At 42.7% G+C, this 21,893-nt stretch overlaps 1 protein-coding gene across 1 annotated transcript in view; it reads left to right on the top strand.

Annotated features, from left to right (window-relative positions):
• Positions 1-21,893, top strand: part of WDFY2 (WD repeat and FYVE domain containing 2) — a 69,426-nt gene that overhangs the window by 35,053 nt on the left and 12,480 nt on the right. Inside the window, exons 2-5 of the mRNA XM_009319943.1 lie at positions 2,712-2,779; positions 7,903-7,976; positions 13,964-14,018; positions 21,438-21,588. Coding sequence (XP_009318218.1) covers positions 2,712-2,779; positions 7,903-7,976; positions 13,964-14,018; positions 21,438-21,588 — 348 coding nt within the window. The remainder of the gene's footprint in view (positions 1-2,711; positions 2,780-7,902; positions 7,977-13,963; positions 14,019-21,437; positions 21,589-21,893) is intronic.

Below are 21,893 nucleotides of genomic sequence, written 5' to 3'. Positions count from 1 at the left end.
TTTTCTTGTACATAGTCCTTTTTTTAACAAGCTAAATAATCTATACTATGTTGTACTGGATTTATTATTTGCCAGAACCTTAAAGTGGAGAGGAGAGGCAACCTTGTCAAAGCCTGGGAGTTTTGAAACTGATAGCACTGAATATATGGATTGGGATGGTCAAGAAAGACAAGTCTCTCACAGGATATTGGTACCCCTCCTCAGGGCTGTTTCATATTGAGTTATTTCAGCTCCCTGTGATTTATCCCATTATTTTTATGTGCACACTCATTCATTCCCATGATAATTTCACTTGTCAAGGATAAACACATTAGTAAGAGCTCGCCTGTTTGGGAAACTGAGCAGCTGATCTGCTTCCAGAATTACAGTGACCACCTTCTTAGCAAAGGTGGCCCCCTTTGGGTGGACCCAAAGGTTTTGGATCCTGTCCCAAATCTGGTGTACAGCCTCGTGGCTGTGGGCATCTTCCCAGACCTGTGTGCTGATGTCTGGATGCAGAGTGCCGCTTTGACAACAGCTACAGTTAGCTACAGTGAGAAATGACAGAAGGATTTGGCCCGACAATACGATATCAACAATATGATAGCGTTATTATCAGCTGATGAATTGTCCCTGAAAAAGTACTGGTGGTTTTGCTTCATATCTGCTGAAGAGCTGCTGATGTGTTTGTTGCAAAAAGGCTGTTAGACTTAGGAGGTAATTATACTGAATTTTGTATGTTTTGAGTAATTTGTGAAAGCTTTCTAACCATGGGACTTGCTGACCCAGTGAAAGACTAGTTTTTAGAGCCACTTGCTGTGTCAAAGTGTACACCTGAGACGTTTCTGAAATGATGCAGCTTGTGTAGTCCCCAGATACGCAGGTCTCTGAATTATTTGCTGAAAAATGAGTTTGGATGCAGGGCAGGATAAGCAGAAACCTGATTTTGGATATATGCAATCCAGGAACACATAGCGGTGCAGCCCTTAGCTTGAAGTTTGCAGGATAGGTAACTAGTTCTTGAATCGCTTTATTGCATGGCATCTCTGTTCAGACTCGATTTGTGTATGTAATGTTTTAGATCAATTTATATTATATTAACATATTGCTCTAAACTTCTACTGGCTAAAAAGGGCTGAAATCTGCTTTTCCATGAAAGTGAGGTAACAGTAGGAATGACCATGTAGGCTTCTCCATAAGCTATATTTCCACATGTTTCATGAACTGGAAAGAGCCATTCTTGCTTGGTTTTTTCCCTCAATACTATCAAGTGCAGGTTATAGATTTGCTGCAGGAAAATAAGGCTTATGTTTAACAAAAGTGTTTTAGATCCCTCTTGTACTTTCTATTGCATACCAACCTTCATGAAAAAGACTTAAATAGAAGTGGGTGACAGGTTAAAATCTATTGTGCTACACTATAGTGGTGCTGTCTTGGATAACTAAATTTTCTAGAGAAGGTTAACACATTTGGTGTAAATCAGTAACACATGGAATACAGTACTATATGGAGAGTTTACTAGTTAAAATTGGAGATGATAAGGATTTGAGGAACAGTAAGGCAGGTAATGGTTGTAATTGAGATGACAGTGGGCTATGCAGGAACAAGCAGATTACTGGTTGCCTGCTGCTTTAACTGGTGACACTGTTACTAGGCATGTTTTGATGAAATTAGCTGATGAACTAAAGTTAAGAGAGAGCTTCAATTAGAAAGAGGCTTCGGAGATTGGACCAAAACAAGTGGATGACACTGAGGGCTGAAATAATAAATATTTAATGAACCAGATGGTACATCAGTCCAGGTCCTCTGCTCAGGAAACAAGCAACAAGCATCTCAAGTGTGTGAAGGGCATGGATTGAGTGACAGGGAGCTGCCAGTATAATATGATTATGAGAAAGGAAAAGTAATCCTGAGATATATTGGGAAGGTCTTCTAGCAGAGAGGAAACCACTGATGTGTTTGTGGAGAGGCCTGGAGCACTGTGTGGTTCTAGGTGCCTCTATTAGAGGACAGCAACTCCAAACTGATGGTGCAGAGGAGGACTGTGATGCTGTCTGCCGCCTTATCATCCTCTTCAGAGAAGGATAAGAGTTTGGCTTCTTCAGCCTGATGCTCAATGGGTATCTGATAGCACTCTGAGTACACTGAGGAGAGGGGAAGGTCCTGAAGCTGAAGAGCTCATTGTTGGCACAAATGGACATAATCTTAATAAATAGAAGCTGAAAATCTCAGAACCTCATTCCTTTGCTTAGAGGTTTTCCTGAAGCAGAACAACGAAACAACAGGCAGCAGACAGACCAAGGCCTACCCTGCGAGCAGGGGAAAGGCTTCTGCAGGGGACTGGATGGACTGATACAGGTGTGCTTTCCTGGGCTACCTAGGGTGTCCCAAATCTTCATCTGAGCCGTTGAATGAACAGTGGTGTTCCAGTCCTTGGGAAAGGCCTTTGCCTTTCAAAAGCCATAGCAGTTTCCAAACAATGTTGTGATGTGTTCAGCCAAGGTGTTGGGTCCCACATGGAACCAAGGAATGGGCTACCCTCATCATCTTACAGAGGTTAATCTGAGGTTGATGTATAAGGCTGCTGTAGGAGTTTGCATGTTTATTTTCCCTCTCAGCAAAATAATTTAATTTTGAGGAAGGTCTTGTGCATTCATCGTCACCACTTTGTTTTCATTCATGGTTACTTTTTTGTTCTTCCTCATGTGTGTGTTGTGTTTTTTCTTTTGTAGAACAGTTCGTGTCTGGCTGAAGAGAGACAGTGGGCAGTACTGGCCCAGCATATACCATGCAATGCCATGTAAGTATAAGGAGATGTTCGCTATCTAATGTGTATTTGCAAAATGGCTTTTCTGGTTTTGATGAAGCTTCATGTTTATGACCATTTGCAAGCTTACCACTCCATATTGAATATTATTCTTGAACAATTCTCTTGGTTTCTGTGAAGCTTTACCAAGCTGCATGCTAATGCCTCTGAGAGGCATCAGGGATTACAGCAGCAAAAGGATACAGATACGCTAGCAAGGGATAAGCATGTAATGCAAACATAGATTAAAAAATGTGGGAGCTCAAAATGTAGTCTTGCGTTCTGCCACTAACGGAGTCTATAAAGCTTTGTAAGTCTCTGATATAAATCACTCTGCCCTTCCTACTGCATGTGCTCAGTCCAGTAGAGCGCAATGGTAAATGGTTTTATTTGATAAGAACTTAATATCCTGTGGTAGCTAATATGATAGAGAGGGTACTAGACAGGGAAGGCAGCTCTTCCAGTGAAGAAGCAGAATCATTTTACCCCTGCAATTAAATGTTGAAAACCAAGTCTCCCTGATGGATCCCTCCAGTATGATCTGCTGTATGTCTCCTCTCCCAAAGAGAGTGTTCATGCTTTAAAAGAAACTGCAGATCGATGTCCATTTTTCCAAGAGACAGTTGAAGAAATCACAGCCCTAGCTGTTTGTCATAACCCCTGTGGTTCAGTGCAGGAGTGTAACTCTGCAGGTCACCAGCAGCAGGGGTATGTTGATGCTCTCAGATGTGCTGGGTCAGCCTGTTTTTGGAAAGCTTATGAAGCTGACCTTAAATCCACAGATTGGGGAGCATTTATCAAGTCCCATTGAGGTGTTCTTACTGTCTGGAGATAGAATTATTTTAAGCTAAGATAGCTAGATTTGGAAGAGTCATCTGTCTCCATGATACGTAAAATATTTAATAGATATAAGTTTTAGTACCACAACAACATCAGCTTGGGACCCTAGAGTGGCCATGGTGTTTGACTGCCTGCTCTAAGAAAGTGTTCATTTGGTAAAGAGGATCTCCCTTCTTCCTTTGGTAATGAACTAGCTCATAAGAATATGTCAAGCCTCAAAGGTACTTTCTGCTCAAGATTCTGCACAAAAAGGTATTGGAAACCAGCTAATGATGTGGCAATCTGTGGAGCTCTGTCATGATCACCAGTAGTGGCCTGAGTTCCCTTGACCTGTCCTTAGAGTTTTGCTTTCCCCAGTCAAACTGTTACGAAATGGCTATTTTAGCAGTTTGGCAATGATACTTCTCTTTTTCCATGTGATGTTTTTGCATACATTTGCATTTTAAAATCTTGTTAGGTCCTACTCTGGTCTTAGCAAGGCTGCATTATTGCCAGTAATAACAGCTTCACTGGAAATGATGGAGTAGGTCCAGATCCACTCAAAGGGGACTATTTTAAAGCTTCTTTATAAATTTGAACACCTGACACTGCTCTTTCACTTAGGAGGCTGGTAAGCTTTTGAACCATGAGATATTAAAATTGTGCTGTGTTATTCACCAATTTCAAGAATTATCAGGTATAATTAATGACTGGAGCAATGCCAATTACATTGTTATCAGCCATGGCTTTAAGCTTGGAAATCGTAGGAAGAGCTCTGAGTCAGTCTCTGCACAAGTCTGCATTTGACTGGAAATGATCGTTTTGTCTGTTTCTGTGTGAACCACCTTTTTGATGGTCCTCTGCTTTAGGTTCACATTGTTTTTTGTTGTCTAGAGAACAATGACTGCCCAGAGGTTCTCTGTGTAAAAATGTAGTAGGCATGATGGTGTCTTTGTGCTGCTTAGCAAGCTGTGAGTAGCAGTCCCACCTATAGGAACACCATTAGCATGACTCGTGACTTTTGTTACAGTGGTGCATGACCCACACCCTTTTATAATTTGATATCAGGTAGCCTTAATAACTGAGTTTGTGCCTTGGGTACTCTGGGAGATGAGGAGGATGAGGAGTTGGGCCAAGTCAGCCATGTGCTTTGATCAAGCTCTGTACCCAAATGGGGCCATCAGTGCGTTCAGAACATGAAACCCATTAAATACCTGGAAAAAAGATCAAGATTGTAGATCCCTTCTGACTAGGGACACTTGCTGCTGTTTAGGGGCGGGATATCCCCAATTATGAAGTTTTATGCCCTGTCTATGGGTGTTTCTGTGGTTGGAAAATTCTGGACAACACGGTGGCTACATTTTTGATCATCTCCTCTAGGCCATGAGAAAGAGCGAGCTGTGGGTGTTATACACACTGTTATATCATCAGTAAGGCACACTAGGTAAGCTGGAAACCTGGCTAACATGTCTCCTTCACGCCAGCATTGTCCCAACAACTGTATTAACAGCAGACCTCTGATGAGCAGGTTAACCCTCCCCATGGTTAGATGTGTAGCCTTGGTTACACATGTGCAACACAGATTATAGATGTGTAACCATGGTTAGATATGTGACTTTTGGGCAGCATCTGTACAGGAGAAAAAAAACAACTTAGTAGACACAAATTTATGAAAGGGAAAGGAACTGTAGTCAAGAGAAGTAAGCTTTGCCAAAAAAAAAAAAAGCCACCCAAACCCAACCAAACAAAAACCTTTCACAGATGTGGAACGGAGTAAAGGATTTATTGTAGTGAGGAACAGTGGAGTATCCAGTCTTTGAGGCAGATAATACACTGTCTGTCTTATGATGGTTTTCACAGCTAACACTTTGCTTTGAACAGGAGGGTAAAAAAAACTGCAAAGCAAAACATGCTCCTTCGGTCTTAAACTATGCCACTTTTAGGCACTTCAAAGGGGGGTCCCTGAAACTGCAGGTACAAAGTTCGTATTTCTCTTCTACTTCTGTCAGCCTCTAATAGAGGTGACACACTGTGAGAGCATGAAGTATGCAATTGGGCTTTTCCTCCATAATTCATTTTCCGAAGGCTAAAATCAGTGTGTATTTGCCCTGTATTTAAGATAAAGACTACAGCCAGACTTCTGCATCAGTAATATCCTGCCTGTCCTCTCTAGTAGTTCAGATCAATCTTTTTCCAGTCTGAAATCCAAATCATAGCTAGAAGTAGAGAGCCTTCGGAGTGCTGTTATTTTTCCTGGCTATTATTTTAAAAGGATCTTAAACATCTCAGAAGCTTAGGGTTTGGGGGGGTTTGTTTTGGTTTGTTTTTTTCTTCTCCCACTCCTCCCCCCAATGAGCCTAAGTGCTTAAGTATTCGAATGTCATCTTATTTTCACTGAAGCATAAGCTGCTGCAGTCTTGTTAAAACTGGCATCGCTTTAACTACATTAGTGTAGCTAATGTGGACATAATTTTAGTGCTGACAGAATGATTTTTCCAAGAGCACGTGTTACTGAAGAATTCCCTTAGGAAAACGATTATAGCAAAATAGGTACCTTTACAATGCTATGACTGTGTACACACGGGTCTGGAATTTAGAAGTGACTTTTTTGTAATCAGCCCAAGTCAAGCAGTTGCTTGCACCTTTTGTATCTGAAGTGTTTCAGGCTATTTGGGAAAAGCATACTTCAAATAGCTAATTTACCTGAGACTTTTTCTTTGCGAGCTGTTTATTGCCTTCAGAGTTACTAGTTGCTCTTTCAATGTACGCACAGTGTCTAGCGTTTGAAAGCTGATACGAAAGTAGAATATGCCCATTCTGGCATTAAGTGCCTTTAAAAGGATTTGATGTTTATTCTGCTTAGAATTGCTTTTTTTTTCTGTCTGGTTTTCCTACAGCTGTCTCATTCTGCTACAACCCTAGAAGCCTCCATATAATAGTAATTCATGATTTGAATTTGTCTTTTCTGAGGGAGAGTATAGGAAGGAGCAATTTTGTCACTGTTAGTAGCCCTAATTTAAGTGTTTCCCTTCTGGCAGTTTCCATGAACTGAAGCCTTTTCTTTGATTTAATTCAGTCAGCCCTTCCAGGAAAGAAAGAAATCGAGGTGCCTGCCTGGATGTGGATCTGGTAGGCTTTCTGCTTGCAGTTTGTTGCCCTTTAGGAAATGTTTCAAGGAGGAGTCAATACTGAAAGTAGAACAAGTTTTGTTAAACAGTCAACATAGACTCTCCTCTTCTTCATACAGCTTTGCTGCCAACTAAACTATTGAGGAAGATTTGCTGAGCTATGGACTGTTTAATCCTAGGTGAGACATTACACAAATTGAGAATATACCAGATATACAGTACTGCAAAAGAGAGGACTCCAAGCTTGTTAGTAACAAAAACACTCCGAGTAATCACAATGGAGAGTAGAAACCAAGAGGGAGAAAAAAGCAGAACTAAAAGCACATCTGACTGTACTCTATATTTATCACAAGAATATGGTTTAAAAACCACTCTTATCACTATTGAAGGAGCAAGAATGCCTGCCCCTAGCTGCGGTTGGGAATTGCTGCTGAAAAATGATTCCTGAAGGCTTCTGTTGGGACAACAGGACTCCCAGCTGCATGCTGCTGTGTTGAGCACAACAAATGATCCCTGCCTTCTGAATGCAACTTTGGTTTCTCAATAAAACCAAGCATAGCTCTTGAACTCTTGCAAGAAAATTCTGGTTTTACCTTTGATGTGAACCCTGCCAGATCCTCGAGGGAGTGTAGTATGACTGACTTGCGTGCAATTTAAGAGTATATCCTGATGTTTATTGGAGTAATATTGACATAATAAAACAATGGCTAGTTTTCAATACAGTCTTTTATTTTGGCCGTAGTATTCTTACTGCAGGTATAGGATGCAAGCCCCTGACATAATACAGTGTTTTCTTTTATTGTCAGTAAAGTTCAGGCAAATGTAAAAAACTAAATTATTCAGCTAAGTAATCTCTCAGATTTATACTGAAATGTCAGGTTCCTCTTATATCAAAACACCACCACTGCTCTTGTATGACATGCCTTTTTCAGATAACTAGTAATGAAAAATGAAGGAGCTGGAGCAAGAAATAGCTGTTGTTCCATGTCCTAATAGAATAGGGTTGAATGAATTGCAAGAACACCTTTTTTTTAAAATGCTTGTCTATTGGAAGGGGCAAAATGCTGAACAGCATCATAAAGCATGTTAGCTAGTTTTAGGCTTTCCAGAACTTCAAGAAAATGAGAATCACAGTTTTGTTAACTTCATCAACATGTTCATTTTTTTCAGCTCCATGTTCATGCATGTCTTTTAACCCGGAAACCAGAAGGCTGTCCATAGGTCTAGACAATGGTACAATCTCAGTAAGTACATCCAAAGATTTCTAGTTGAAATGCTTCCCTTTTGAGAAGTATATGTGTGATGTTGGGTGAGGATATTTTTGCTAGTGTTTGGGAGAGAGACTTTTTACTGCTAGTGGAACTGAAGCTGTAGTGTAGAGAATGGCAGATTATTACAAATTTCATTCCAACTGCTACAAAGCGATTGAGTGGGGTTTATAGTATTTATTAGGCAACTCAACAAACTGTCTTAATTTGCATATCTCTTAAAAAATAAGAATGCAGAAAAACAGCTGTTGTTTTATTAAATTTGAGTGCCTTGTTAATCATACCATACCAAAGTTTTCTGAAAGCAGCAATTAAGAGGGGGAAGAATTGTCTTCTGAGAGGCAGAAGGTGGATTTCTGCTCCATATCTAGCTGCTTTTCCAAACTTCAGGGTTCAGATTTTGTTTTCCTCTCACTTCCTTCAGAGGAGTTGCTCCTAACTGACAGTACTGTTGCTGAAAGATTTGGTTCATTAACATCTAAGAGAGATCTGTGTGTGTGTGAAAAGGAAGCAGGGTATTAAAACAAGAATCTGTCTTTTAGATCTGGGACAGAGGGTAGCAGTTGACCTTATTCATTGGATTTTTCTTGTGGGATGATGAGTAAAATATATCACTTTGTGGGAAGGTCATGGGTCAGAGAGGGATTTTTCACCTATGCCTCATCAATAGACTCTTCTTCCAGTCTAAGATCATTTTACCATTGTTTCAGATTTTTACTGCTGTTGTCTCTGCCTTATGGACTTTATAACTGAATGAGTGTTTGCAGGTTAACATAAGGGCAGCTATCTGCACTAAAGCCAAGATGATATTTGGGAATTTTTTGTAAACTGTATGGATCTTGGTTATAAGCCTGGCACCTCAGAAATGTGTATGGTGCATTTTGAGAAGGATGGGCAGCAATGCTATTGCCAAAGAAAGATGTTCCAGCAAAGCAACCATGAGGTGAGCTTGTATGGCCACCTTTCCTTGTGAAACAACGTGACAATTTTTGCTTCTACAAAGATGAAGAGATTGTTTTCAACCTTTTGTAACTTCTCAACATGAAGGCTGCACAAACATTTGTGCAGCACAGGAGACCATTCTCTTGAGCGAAAGATTGTCTAGCATCTTGCTTGAGGAACAGTGGTACCTAAAGTACCAAAAAAAAAAAAGTTTTAATGTTTTTTTTTTTACACTTTTCAAACTTTTTTTTTGAGAAGAAATGGCATTTCTGTTACTTTATGTCTTAGGGACTGCCTGAGGTCCCTTTTGGAAGCCAAAAGACCTTATCATGGTCATAAATTCCTTGCTCTGAAGTAGAGAAAAACATGTTTTAATGGGTGCAAGTCTCTCAAGATACCACAACAAGAAGAAACGGAGGAAAGGTCTATTACTTGCAATAGACAGGAGACTTCCACAGCCAAGATGAGACTCCTCACCTAATTTCATCCATCTGGAAGTTAGCTTCCTAGATAAAGTTAATCATTAGGTTCTGCAGCCAGTAGAGGAGAGGTGAATTGCCTTTGGAGATACCCATGTTACTTACCCTAGAAACTGTTTTAGAATGGCATAAATCTCTCTCCCCATTTCTGGGGAGATTTAAATGAGGGATTTATTTTTTAGGTAGCTGAAGCTGAATTAAATTGATCTTTTTTGCTGACCATGCTTGCGTCTAGATGAAGCTGTTACACACTTTGAGCAGGGCCACAAGGACAACAGGGCACCAGAATAACCCCTTCAGAATTCTTCCTTGGGGGTGGTACTTATTAAGATAGATTAATCTTCCACATCATTTGATCTTGCAGGCGTCTACAGGTTTGGCCATAAACAGCACTTTGAATACCTGAGGCTGAGTCAAGCTCTACCTGCTGATGTACACCCTTCTCTTCTGCCACTGTGGGAAGTTACTATTTTTTCCTTCAAGAAAACTACATGATAGTTTCTGTCCTCTCCCAGTTTTTGTACTTTATGAAGTGAAAACACTATAATCATTTTATAGAGCTTCCTTTGCAACAGATATAGATGTAGTGTCTGACAGCAGATTTGAGTCTTCATTCTCTTCCATTTCTGAAGCGGGTTTGTTGTTCTCTGGAAGACGTGGTGAGAGTGCTGTCGGTCACTTGTGTTAACAGGACAAAATCAAGCCTTTAAGGACATCTGCAATGTGCTGTCAAAATGGCATCATCTATCAGAGTACAAACTGCAGATTCCCTGTGGTAGGAACTAGGTTGTGAATGAGTAACACATAACTAGTATCTAAAGATTATTAACTCTCAGAAATGGATTCAGTTGCCTAAGCAGAGGTCTCTAGTGCTATTTTGGGATACATCAGTTGGCATCCACATGCAGCTCTGGAAAGGTGTGGGTCTTCCTTAGACCTTGGGCCATGTCAGCCAGCCCCATGGCCAAAGATTCTGAAATGTCACACACCTGAGTATGGGGTTTTTTTGCATTAGCAAGAGTAATTTGAAACAAGATGATGATAATATTTCCAGGGTGAGGATTTACAGAGGTCTTAGGCTCAAGAGAAGTTTGTGGTGGGTGTATATGTTTCAGTGTGAGGGAGGTGTGCTCCATGAAGGTATAGTTGAGTCTTTGTATAACAGTGAACACTAGATTGGACAGTCTTTTCAGATGCTCAAGACTTCTCCTTTCTGCTTTATGAAGGCCTTCATGGTACCAAGTCACTGTTATAATAAGCTTACTTGAAACGCCAAGACTGATCACTAACATTTTCAGTATGGCAAAAAAGGTAGTAAAGTAGCTCCAAAAAAACCTCTGAAGAGCAAAGAGCAATCTTGCCAGAAAAAATGTTTTTAATTCCTGCAAGGAGGGGTTTTGGTTTTGCCATCTTGAGTGCTCTGATGTATCCCAGCCCCTCCTGTGCAAAAGGGCTCGCACAGGACTTGGAAATCTTTCTCTGTTCTGTTAACAAGCACCGACTGAGCTGTGGGGGTGACCCCAGCCTTTCTAGCTCATTAAGAAGAGCCAAAAAGCTGCCTAATGAGAACTGAGCGTCAGCAGCTCTGAGAGGAGCAAAACATCTACGTATGGAAAGATAAAAAAGGTTTCTGCTGGTACAATGTTAGAGATGTAGTCGGTGTTTTTGTAGTGCAGATGACACAATGTATGTGCAATAGGGCATGAATTTCTTGAGCAAGGTGCCCTGTGCTAAAATACCTGTCTATTGACGCAACTGACACATTTGGCCTTGAGAGGGAGAGGGGAATGAGTGCAATGGAAGAACATGTGATAGTATAAAGGGGAGCAGGGAGTAAAAGATCTGGAGAAAGATTAGAAAATGCAAAACAAGAAAATGCATTGCAAATTATCATATGCTTTCAAAGGAGAAAGTGAGAAGCAAGAAGTCTTCAGGGGGAAAAAAAAAGGAAGAAAAAATTATATCCAGTATTCAGGTTAATGGAACTGTGTTTATTTTGTACTGGTTTTGTGTATCTCTTTGGATGGAGCGGTATATTAATAGTACATAGCTGTGGTTTGTCTTGAAGCATACAGAGCTAATCAATACTCGGGTAAACCTTACAAACTGCAGTTGTGTTTGATTCACTGTATTATAATGGAGAGACTCAAAAGCCTTTTCAGTCTTCCACTGAAACTGTGGGACTGTTCGGATCACGGACAGGCTGGCCACATCAAAGTTGTCAAGGGAAAAATGCAAAGAAAAATGAGAATGCAAACCACGCTCTTCATCCTGCCTGAAGTCACAGCATCTGAGTGCCACCACAGTGAAAGCTGGGGTCAGCACCAGGACAGCCAAATTGGTGGGGAAGGCAGACATATTCTCCCACCATGTGTTGCAGCAATTGAAGCCATTTCCCTTTAGGTAACGACAGCAGAAAGTTAGCTTTCCTAGCAAAGGATCTTGCTTCAAGTAGGCTCTGTAGTAAAGCATTTCATGTGGTGGTTTAGCATTCTGCAGGCGGTGGTTAATGAAAGCCACTTCCCCTGTAAGTAGCTAGGGAGGTATAGCAGATTTTTAACGTTCTGTGGTTTGTAGAGTTAAGGTGACCCTGGTATAGAAATCCAGCTGACTTAATTGATTTGTTACTGCTGTTTAAATAATACTCCTCACTGTAGACCTCAGCTGACAGGGGAAAGATAATGGGAGGTGGAGCAGATTAAGGAAAGGAAGATGAAGTAGAGCAATTCAAGAGTTAGTTAGTTAATTAGTTATTAGTTATAACTAATTTATGAGCAGAAACCTAGAAACAGCAAAATACATAGCTGCCTCAACTCACTTATAGTTGTTTTCCTGGAAGCTGGGATCTGTAGATGTTCCACAGATGAGTATTGTAGCCTCTCCACCTTGGTGCCAAGCAGTAGATACGATGTGTTAGGGTAATCCTGGTGCTGTAAAGCCATGAAGATTACGCACAGAGACCCCACAGAAAATGCAGAGTGACTTTTTTTTTTTCATTCTGGTTTGGAAACTGTGGGTAAATACTGGCTTTAAATAACTGGTGGTAAATAACTGGTGGTTAGAATGTCTTCTCATGCTCTTTTGCACAAAACATTTGGTTTGCCTTAAATATAGTCAGTAGGCTTCTGAAATCCAGTCTTCTCCACCTGCGTGTTGCACAGTGCTTTTGGCAGTGCTTATACATTAATATTTCACAACTGTATGCTTTAAAATTTAGCTCATATTGTGTTTATAATGCTCCTCTTATTTTCACCCTATTTCCAGATTAAATGAGTTAGGTTTTACTTCTTCTGTCCCCAGAATAGATTAGCTCAGGGAGTTTCTGTGTAGTTTGCTATAAATTATTAATATGATGTGTTTTTACACTCCTTGTTTTTTTCTTTGTGTTTCTCTGAGTACGTGGTGTATGCATGTAGGTACCTGACAGTAGTTTGAAAGCTAATTCATGTGGTGGGGCCACAGAGCCTACCCTCTGCCTGGGTGTTTCCTCCAGAGAGATGTTGCAGGAGTTTTGTTGTGGCCGCTCCTGCCCTGCTTTGAGCAACCTCTCCTCTTCAAAACGAGCGCAGGGACACCCAGGTGCTCAGTCAGTTTAACCACATGAGGTTTTTCCAGGAGCCGAGGCTGCCATGCAGACTCTTAGCTGCTGTTTTCATCACTTCCTCGTGCAAAAACCATATTGGCGGTTAAACACCAGCACCAAGGCAGCAGGACTGCAAAGCAGTCCCCGTAGGTGTGCTCTTCCCTGGCCGCAGGAGCGGGCCTGGCTGGGTCACACCGCACATCTCTCCCCAGGCAGCCACAGCCTGTGCTAAGCCGCCCTCCATCCCACGCACAACTGCTTGTTAGCCACAACGAAGCAGTAGCAAAGCAAGAAAGTCTTCTTCTGAGATACCAGAATAAGTATTAACCAATAGTGGGATAAAATCAAGGGGGGAAAATAGTCTGGGTTTCTCTTTGCCTGAAACACTGAGAGACTTTTGAACAGACAACTGAAATATATTCCCATCATGGATTATTGGTACCTAGTTTGGACTGAGCAATTTCAAGGGGCTCTTACATATTTATATTGAGTTTCCTGAGTGTTCAGGTTGGGGTGTAGTGTATGCACACGTGTAGATATATGTGTATACACACATGCATGCGTGTGCACACATAGCTGTGTACACATGCAGGTTTCTGCCCAGGCAGTCCTGAGCAATAGGTGTTTGCTACATGCCAGATCTCAGGTCTCTCATTTTGTGGTACCTCGGCTCATAGCCAGCCATTTCTGTCAGCTTTTTTACTTCTTTTTTAATAGTTCCTCTTTTATCTCCACCACTCTGTTCAGAAGCACTCGTGATGATGTTTCTTAGGCAGCTTTAAAAAGTGAAATAATTTGTTTTTTTAGATGGAGGTACTCAAAATTAGCAAAAGTGTAGACAGGGCTGTGGTTGCAAAGAAGGGAGAGCTTACCTTGGTAACAAATTCAAATGAAAACACTCTTAAACACTTTACATCTCTAAGCACTGTTTCTTTTGTTTTTTCTTTCCCCTCCCTCAGGAATTCATTTTATCAGAAGATTACAACAAGATGACACTAGTGAAAAGTTACCAGGGTAAGAACCATGATCCGTGTTAATTGGTTTGTATTGTCATTAATTTTTGTTAATGTTCTCTTAAGGAGTGTGAATGGAGAGAAGTCTCCTATACAGTGATTGATTTTTTTTTTTTTTTTTTTTAAACTAATGTAAATGCTGGTTTTATCAATAGATCAATAATGTGCTTTGTTCTGAGATTACAAGACTTTTAAAAAGCTGTTTCATGCTCTGTTTTTCCTTTTAAATGTTCCTTTGGAATATCATTCTAGACAGCAAACTGACCAAAATCCAGACCATGTTTGAGGAAGAGGATTATTAATTTTTAATCTTTAGTAATCCAGTGTATCTAATGAAACAACTTAGGAAACTAACCATCTTTTAGGGCTGAGGCATTTAGGACTGTAGCTTTTGGGGTTAGTCTAGTTATATTTCAATAACTGTCGGCTTCAGTAATCTCAAGATTATCCGTGAATACCTGTCATACTAAAAGGTCAAGAAATGCTAATCCATACCTTTTCTAATTATATTCTGGTATTCACTAATGTGATGTTTTAAGAAGCCTGGCTATTTATCCTTGTCAAACCTCTAAAGGACACTGCGCTTGGGACAGGTATTCTTATAAAAGTAACAAATACATGTGACAATTTATTCTTATATCTCTTTTGCTGTTAGACTAAGAGGTGTAATATATGAGATAGTATATGGTATCATATCATATTATATGCTAAGCATTATGTTTCTGTATAGGAGCCTCTGACATGTTGGCTTGAGATTTCTCACATACATTTTAAAATATGTATTTACTCATATATTTTAAGTTTTATACCTTGAAAATTGAGATGATAATTTAAATCTCTAAATGGAGTCTCTGGGGATCACTTTGTAACATTCAGATTTTAAGGTGTGAAGAAAATCTTCGTTTTTGCAGAGCATGGCTAACATGCATCAGTTTTTGAGCATTTTACTTCAGCTTTTTCATGAATGTCTGGTATGTTGTAAAATTAAGCTAGAATACCTGCATTTTTTCTTAGCTTGTAAAAACTGAAGAAACATATCCAGTGATGATAAAATATATATATGTGAATCTTAATAATAAGATAAATTTATCTTATTATTAGTATCTTATTATTTAATAATCTTAAAATGAGATTGCTGCAGTCTGACTGTACAAGCCTTTAGTATCCGAATTTGTGATTGCTCCACGATCACCAAAGTTTGACACACTTAGGTTTCATATGTAAGGGTTGTTGCATTGAAGACTCCTGCTGACTGTTCTGTTAGCCCCCTTTGTTATTAGCTCATCCATTTGCATGCTTGGATTCAATCTTGCAGGCTAATCACAGCTTAGGAAGGGTGAGCTGAAGTCTTTTCTTCTGCATATGCAGAACAACACATGCATGAGACCACCTTTCATGCTGACCTCTTCAGGGAAGAGGCTGAAAATTTTGGAAGGGGGGAACATATATCTTGGCAGTATGGCAGAATAACCAGTTGACTGTGGCAGTCCACCCAAGACCTGGGGAGCACCCCTCATAAAATTAAAAAAAAAAGAAGGCTGTTCTCATGGTCTTCTGCTGCAGTGTGCCAGATGTGCTGCTGCTGCAGTGTTGGAGGAGGCCTTTGGATAGGAAGATGCCATGGGGAACCTCCATGGGTTGTCCTGTAGGAGAACCCCAAGAGTTCAGATGGCATCCCCCAAATGTTGGACAACAGAGGACTCCAGTGAGGGTCCATTAACATCAGCAGAGAGGTGGTACAACTGACCACAGTCCCAACTGGAGTCGCCTCCTTCCTAGACTGCCTGTGTCAGCATGGGAAGGTTTTTGATCAGTTCTGGTCACTTTGTGCCAGGACTTTCAGACGATGTGTTAAAAGGTTTTATCTGAAAAATGTGGACTTATTTTAGGGCAAGAGAAGCAATACTTGAGCCCAGAATAAGCATCATTTCAGTTCTAGCCCAAACCACGGTGATCGCTGACAGTGGACATTGTCTGCCTTCAATTCAGGTGCTTAAGCCACTGCGTGCAATGCTCACTGTCTGCTGTGTCCCTCAGGGGCACAGAGCCTCTGCCCCATTTTCCTCCCTCACTTCCAGAGTTTGATGTTTGGTCTTTTCTGTGTTTAAGCTGATGAAAACTATTCCCCTAATTTAAAAAATAGTGGTAGTGTGCAGGTGACCTAGTTTTGGGCGTGGAAAGAAAGTGTGGTGATCCCAGGCTGCTGGGATCCCCCAAATTCGTGTGTGTGTGTGTGTGTCTGTATAGTAATCCCATCTGTGTAAGAGTTAAAGAAGCATTAGGGTTGGTGTTCTGCTTTCTGCCCATTGCCAGCCACGTGGGCAAAAATTTGGTTTTGGAAAAATATGTCCCCAGGTACTGTTGGAGATGCTTGTTTTTCCTTTTCTTTTTTTCTCCCTCCACTGCTGGCTTAGGAAAGCCAGACCGCTGTTAGTGCTGCAAGTGGAGATGGTGACCAGAGAGGGGGAAAGACAGGTCCCAATTCATTGCTACAGGAGGGCCAAGACTTGGTGAAGGGCCATTCAGATTCAGTAGGAAACTTTCCCTGGAACAGCTCGGCGGCCCCCCCCTGCCATAACACAGCCAGGCGGGACATGGGGAGGGAGGAGAGCTTCTGCATGAAGACACACTCTGCCCAGCTTACCAGTAATGCTAGCAGCCCATGCTGAGGTGCACAAAAGCCTCTGGGCTGCTCCTCTGTCCAGACCAGCAATGACGTGGCACAGAGTAAGTTACAGCAACCCAGGGACAATGTCGGGTTGCCTCAGCTCCACCGGAAAGTGTCACCCAAAGTCCCAAGGGGCAATTTTAGTGGGCAGGCTTTTGACCGTGCAAGAGAGAAAAACAAAGCAGAGATTCTCCACTGTTTGCAGTGCATTGATGACCTGAGGCTGCCCACTGCTCCGCAGCACAGTGCCTCTCACCACCCCCATCCATAGAGACATGCTCCCTGATTCTCCACTCCTCACCCCATGTGTTGGTAGGGGAGTGCAGCACCCGCTCCCCCACTTCCCTGGGCTCGGCTGGACCCGTACTGGAGGTCTGGGGTGCTGGAGAAGCATCACAAAAGTGAGATGCTCTGGGAGCTGCTGTCAGTCACAGGCTCCTACAGCTCTATTCGACCATGCACCAGGAGGTACTTCTGTGCTCCTCACAGTTGCCTCCATCCAGGACACTGGATCTAGGCTTACTGGGGACATCGCTGGGACCAGAGTCCAACAGCACTACTGGGACAAAGCAAGGTGGGAAGGGCCCTGTGTTCACCATGCTCTCTGGGAGAATATGCAAGGAAGGGACACTTAGTCCTTTGGGTAGGCATGTCATGATCCAACAGAGGTGAACCTTCCTCACCTGGTCCACGGTGACTCCCCTCCACAATCTCACCCCTGTAGTACATCTTTCTGACATGGCTGTGCCAAGGTATAGGGGTTGGCATATGCATCTTCGCAAAGCCTTCGGGCAAGGAAAAACATAATTCAAAAGGACTATGTAGTTTTGTTGGGTATGGTGGCCTTACTTTAAAAAGTGTTGGGTGTTTGGTTTTGTTTAAAGTTTTCAAGTAAAGCCTTTATATTCTTTAAAGATATTTTAGGGGGAGTAAATAATTTTATTTAGTTTACCAAGGAGCTTTAGCTTAGCCATGCTGGCTGGTTTTGCCTGTGTTAGCTTTGTAAATGTTCAGCAGTGCTCTTAAAAGTAGCACCTTGCCCAGCGACTGGCTGGCTGTTGATCACGTCCCACAACAAGGTATTATTATAAGTAGCTGAAGCTGCTATAGTAATTAAAGGACACTAATTTCATCTTGAAAGGTCATGAATATGCCTGCCAAATGGTCTGCTAGTGACAGAGGATGACAGCACATGCATAGGCTGTGCTTTGGTCTTGGCAGGGGTCTGCAGCCAGGTCTGGTGTCATACGGTGGCTGAGCACCGGCAGCAGATGTGGTCAGCCGTGCTCTGTGGAGGTTTTGCTGTGACACTGTGTCTGGGGTTGCGAAATCTTCCCTTTCTCAAAAGTGATTAAAATGCAGAGACTGGGGATGTGACACACTGTTAATCAGGACTTTGGGGTTGGTCACGGGGCATTGGCCTCCTACAGGCACTAACTCCTTCCCTTGCGTGAGGAGGGGTGGTGGAAGCATTTGAACGGTGCCATTTGGGATGCTCTGCAAGTGTTGAAGAAACCTTTCCCTCCCCTTGGCAGCCCCAGCTTCCAGCCCCTGCCAGCCCCCTCCAGCCCCTCACAGGCTGGTCCTGCTGCCTGGCTGTTGCTGCTTCCCACTCTGCATAGCCTTCTCCAAGAAGCCAGGGGCTACATTTCCAGTCTGTACCCCCTCTGGATGATATAACAGCTCCTGCTTTTTTTTTTTTTTTTTAATTTATTTAACATGCGCTTGTTCTGCCGAGCAGGATTTGTAGACCTGCTTCTGCCCCATGCTTTCTGTAGCCTGCCCATTTCAGGGGTGTCCCCCTGCCTCCTTGCTTTCAAGTCGGCTCACGCCATGTCCTTACTTCTGCTTTCCCCTCTGCATAGCCTCTTCTCCTGTGCTTTTCTTGCACATGCTAAGCTTTTCTTTCTTACTACTAACTTCCACATCTCTTGTGGTGTTTGCTGCTGCTTTTCACTGTTGTAACTCTCCCTTTTGCCCAGCACAACCTCTTGCCCTGCACTGTGCATGGCTGTGTTCTGGCTGTGCTTCTCAGACCTTTGCCTTTACACACAGCGCAGAACTTCCTTTCCCCTGCGCTCTGGCTGCTGACATCTCGGCGTGCACCTCCTGGCTGCAGCTGCTTTTGTCTAGGCATAGCCCTTCCATCCACTCTCCAACCTGCTCTTTGCACAGTGCTCACTGCTGCTTTCTTATAGCAGGAGTGCAGCTCCCCTGCTCCCTCCCACCCTCCTGCTGCAGGTGGACCTGCTTCCTTGTTCTGTCTGCTGCTTCTCTACCTTCTGTACAGCATAATCTTCCCTCATACATGGGCTCTCTTCTTATGCTGGCTTACACAGATCTGCTCTTGCCTGGTGCTTGCTGTGGCTTTTTCTGTACTGTGACCACATTCACCCTCCATCCCCCCTTCTCACTGCTGTTGCAGTGAGCACCTTTGGAAGTGTTTGCTCCACGTTTTTTCTGCGTATAAATGGTGATCAAACCTTCCGTGGGTGAAGGAGCAGCTTTTTGTTTGCTGCTTCATGACCCTGAACGTGTGTTAATCCTAGGGCCCAGACCTCTTCATTGCTCTACTATCAACTTCCAACCTTCTGACATTTTGCTTCTTTAAGCCTTACATGGGTCACATTCCCTTTAAATGACACGTGACTTTCTACTTGTATTTGTTCTCTCTTTCATCCTTTACTTAGATGACCTCCACTGTGCTCTTTCACTTGGTTCAGATATTTCTGCCATCAGCATGTGTCTGGTGGCACCAGCTAATACGTGCAGCACTTGCAGGTGGGCAAGAGTACTGAATGAAAGCTCTTTTTGGGGAGGGAGGATAAGCAAAGCTATCATGTACACCCCTTCCACCTCTTGGCATGTACACGTTTCTTTAATGTCTACTCCTTACTTGCCAGAGAGAGCTGCCTCACCATCCACAGGCAGTACTTCTAGCAAAAGGTACAAGGCCTGCCTTTTAGAAGAAGTTTTAGGAGGAGACAGGAGGAGATTTAGGAGAGTTGGGTGGTGCCAGCTATCCCCATGGCCAGCTCAAACCATGGGAAGCCAACACTAGCAGTAGCAGTTGCCACGTGCTGAGAAAACATCCCTGGACAGGCCTTGAACAGCCTGATCTCAGTCAGCTTTGCACGTCCTGTGGAAGTGCATGGGTCTGTCTACAGCACTGCTGGTGCACACAAGCCCCTGGGACACATATATGAGCCCATCAGGTGCTTGTAGCAGCATGCATCCCATCAAGCCCCTTTCTGCAGTGCATCACTCCACCAGCTAGTGCGGATGCGCCTGAGACCAACAGACAGGTAAAGACAAGCATTAGTCACCCGTAGGGTCACTTAATTTCTTCCCAGAGAAGAAATCTGGAAGGTGGAGAGGAGAGAGGATCTGTTTAAAAGAGCTAAAGTGACTCCTGGGCGATCCTCATCCCTCTATTTTGCTTACAGACCTGGAGTTTAAAAGTGGGTGGAAACGAGAGCCAAAGTCTGAGCTCTTCTATGGGCAAGGGTGAACCCCTCTGGGCACAGTTCACGTCTGACACTGTGGTTTGCAGCTGGACCAGTTTACCATTAGGGCAACTTGTGTCAATGCATCTATTGACTTTTCTCTTGAGGGAATCTGGGTCTAAAAAGCAGTGTGGAACATGGGCAGGTGCTGGCTTGTGCAAGCCTCCTACGAGGGGGAACTAGGTGCAAAGAATAGGATTGGAACACAGCTCTCATCTGTGCTGTATGTTTGTATAGGGCAGGCAGCAATCTTCCCATACTGTTCTGAGGAATTTCTCTGCATTTTAAACAGCGGTTTCGGGGTAGTTTTTAAGCTTCCAAAGATACTAAATCTTTCCAGTGCGTCAGCTTTTACACAAACAAATACAAGCAGCCCGCTTTGTGCGACACGTGTTGCCGGGTCTCAGAACAGTAATAAACCAGTAGGACTGTGGATTGAGGAGTATGGCATTCACTGCTAAGTTACAGCTGGGAATAATTCTGCATGTCTTTCCAGCCACTTATTTTATTACAAAGTCGGCTCAATCAGCACTTCACAACTAAGCCCACTGGTCATTCATACAAAAAACTGTCTATACAAGCCTGGGTTCCTTGCTTTAATGAAAAGCTTTTGATGGCTTTATTTAGGTAGCAGTAGAAATTTATTTCTTCAGCTGTTTTATTCATCTTGCCCAGCTGTGATCTTTTTAGGTTTTTTTTTATTTTATTTTATTCCAATTTCCTTTTTAGCTGGTTTACATGCAATGCTAAAACTTCCCTTTGGTGCAGGGTTGTGCCTGTGCTGTAATTCATCGTTCTGCTGGGGTACCACAATCCACAGCCCAGATCCACCAGACCTCACAGCGAGAGGAGCGGCAGCGTAGGCATCTGCACTGCTGTCATAAAACCAGCTCAAAAGAGGTTCATGTAGAGCCCAGAGTGCTTTCCACACTGGCAGATTTGTTGGTGATGATGCAATGATGGAAGGAAGACTTGTGCTACTGTAGAAGATAAATAGCTGCAATAAGCATGGAAGGAATTAAGTCTTGCTTCTGCTCTTTCTCATGCAAACGCGGAACATGCAGAGCAGGGACCTTACAAGCTTGCATGGTAGCTCATGTCAACGGGATTATTAAAGACCAGTTTCTTCTGTAGGGAAGGGTGAGTGGGGAGTGGAGGAGTTGGGTGCAGTTGGTATTTGCAGTGGTTTTCTGCCCCCACGTTCTTCTCTGCAATGCAATTATATGTCTGTCTGCTTAATTTTCAGCTCATCAAAGCAGGGTCATGATGATTCTGTTTGTCCTGGAGATGGAGTGGGTGTTAAGCACTGGACAAGACAAACACTTCACATGGCACTGTTCGGAGAGCGGCCAGCGGCTGGGAGGGTACCGCACCAGCGCAGGCGCCTGTGGCCTGCAGTATCTTTTGCTGAGCTCTCAGTTTTATTTCCACTCTTTGGCACTTAAACAGCCTCTTTGGTTTATTTTTCTAGTTGTCTTCCAAACTTTGTGCCCTGTATAGGTTCAGTGCTTTGTGAGAGAAATCGTTATTTAAAGCCAATTTTAAAAACTGTCTGTTCTCCTTGCGTTGTCTCCTTAATGCGTGGTGGCATATTTAGGTCTAAGCATTTTTTGAGCAAAACAATGGGTGATCTGCAACCTATTGTGGTCTGCTATTGTAATAAATATGGACAGAGCCTTCATTTAAACATACAGCGCATGCT

Source organism: Pygoscelis adeliae, unplaced genomic scaffold (assembly GCF_000699105.1).
Source record: "Pygoscelis adeliae isolate BGI_AS28 unplaced genomic scaffold, ASM69910v1 Scaffold32, whole genome shotgun sequence".
NCBI lineage: Eukaryota > Metazoa > Chordata > Aves > Sphenisciformes > Spheniscidae > Pygoscelis > Pygoscelis adeliae.
Note: the sequence above shows the minus strand (reverse complement) of the source record. Positions and strands in the feature narration are given on the sequence as shown.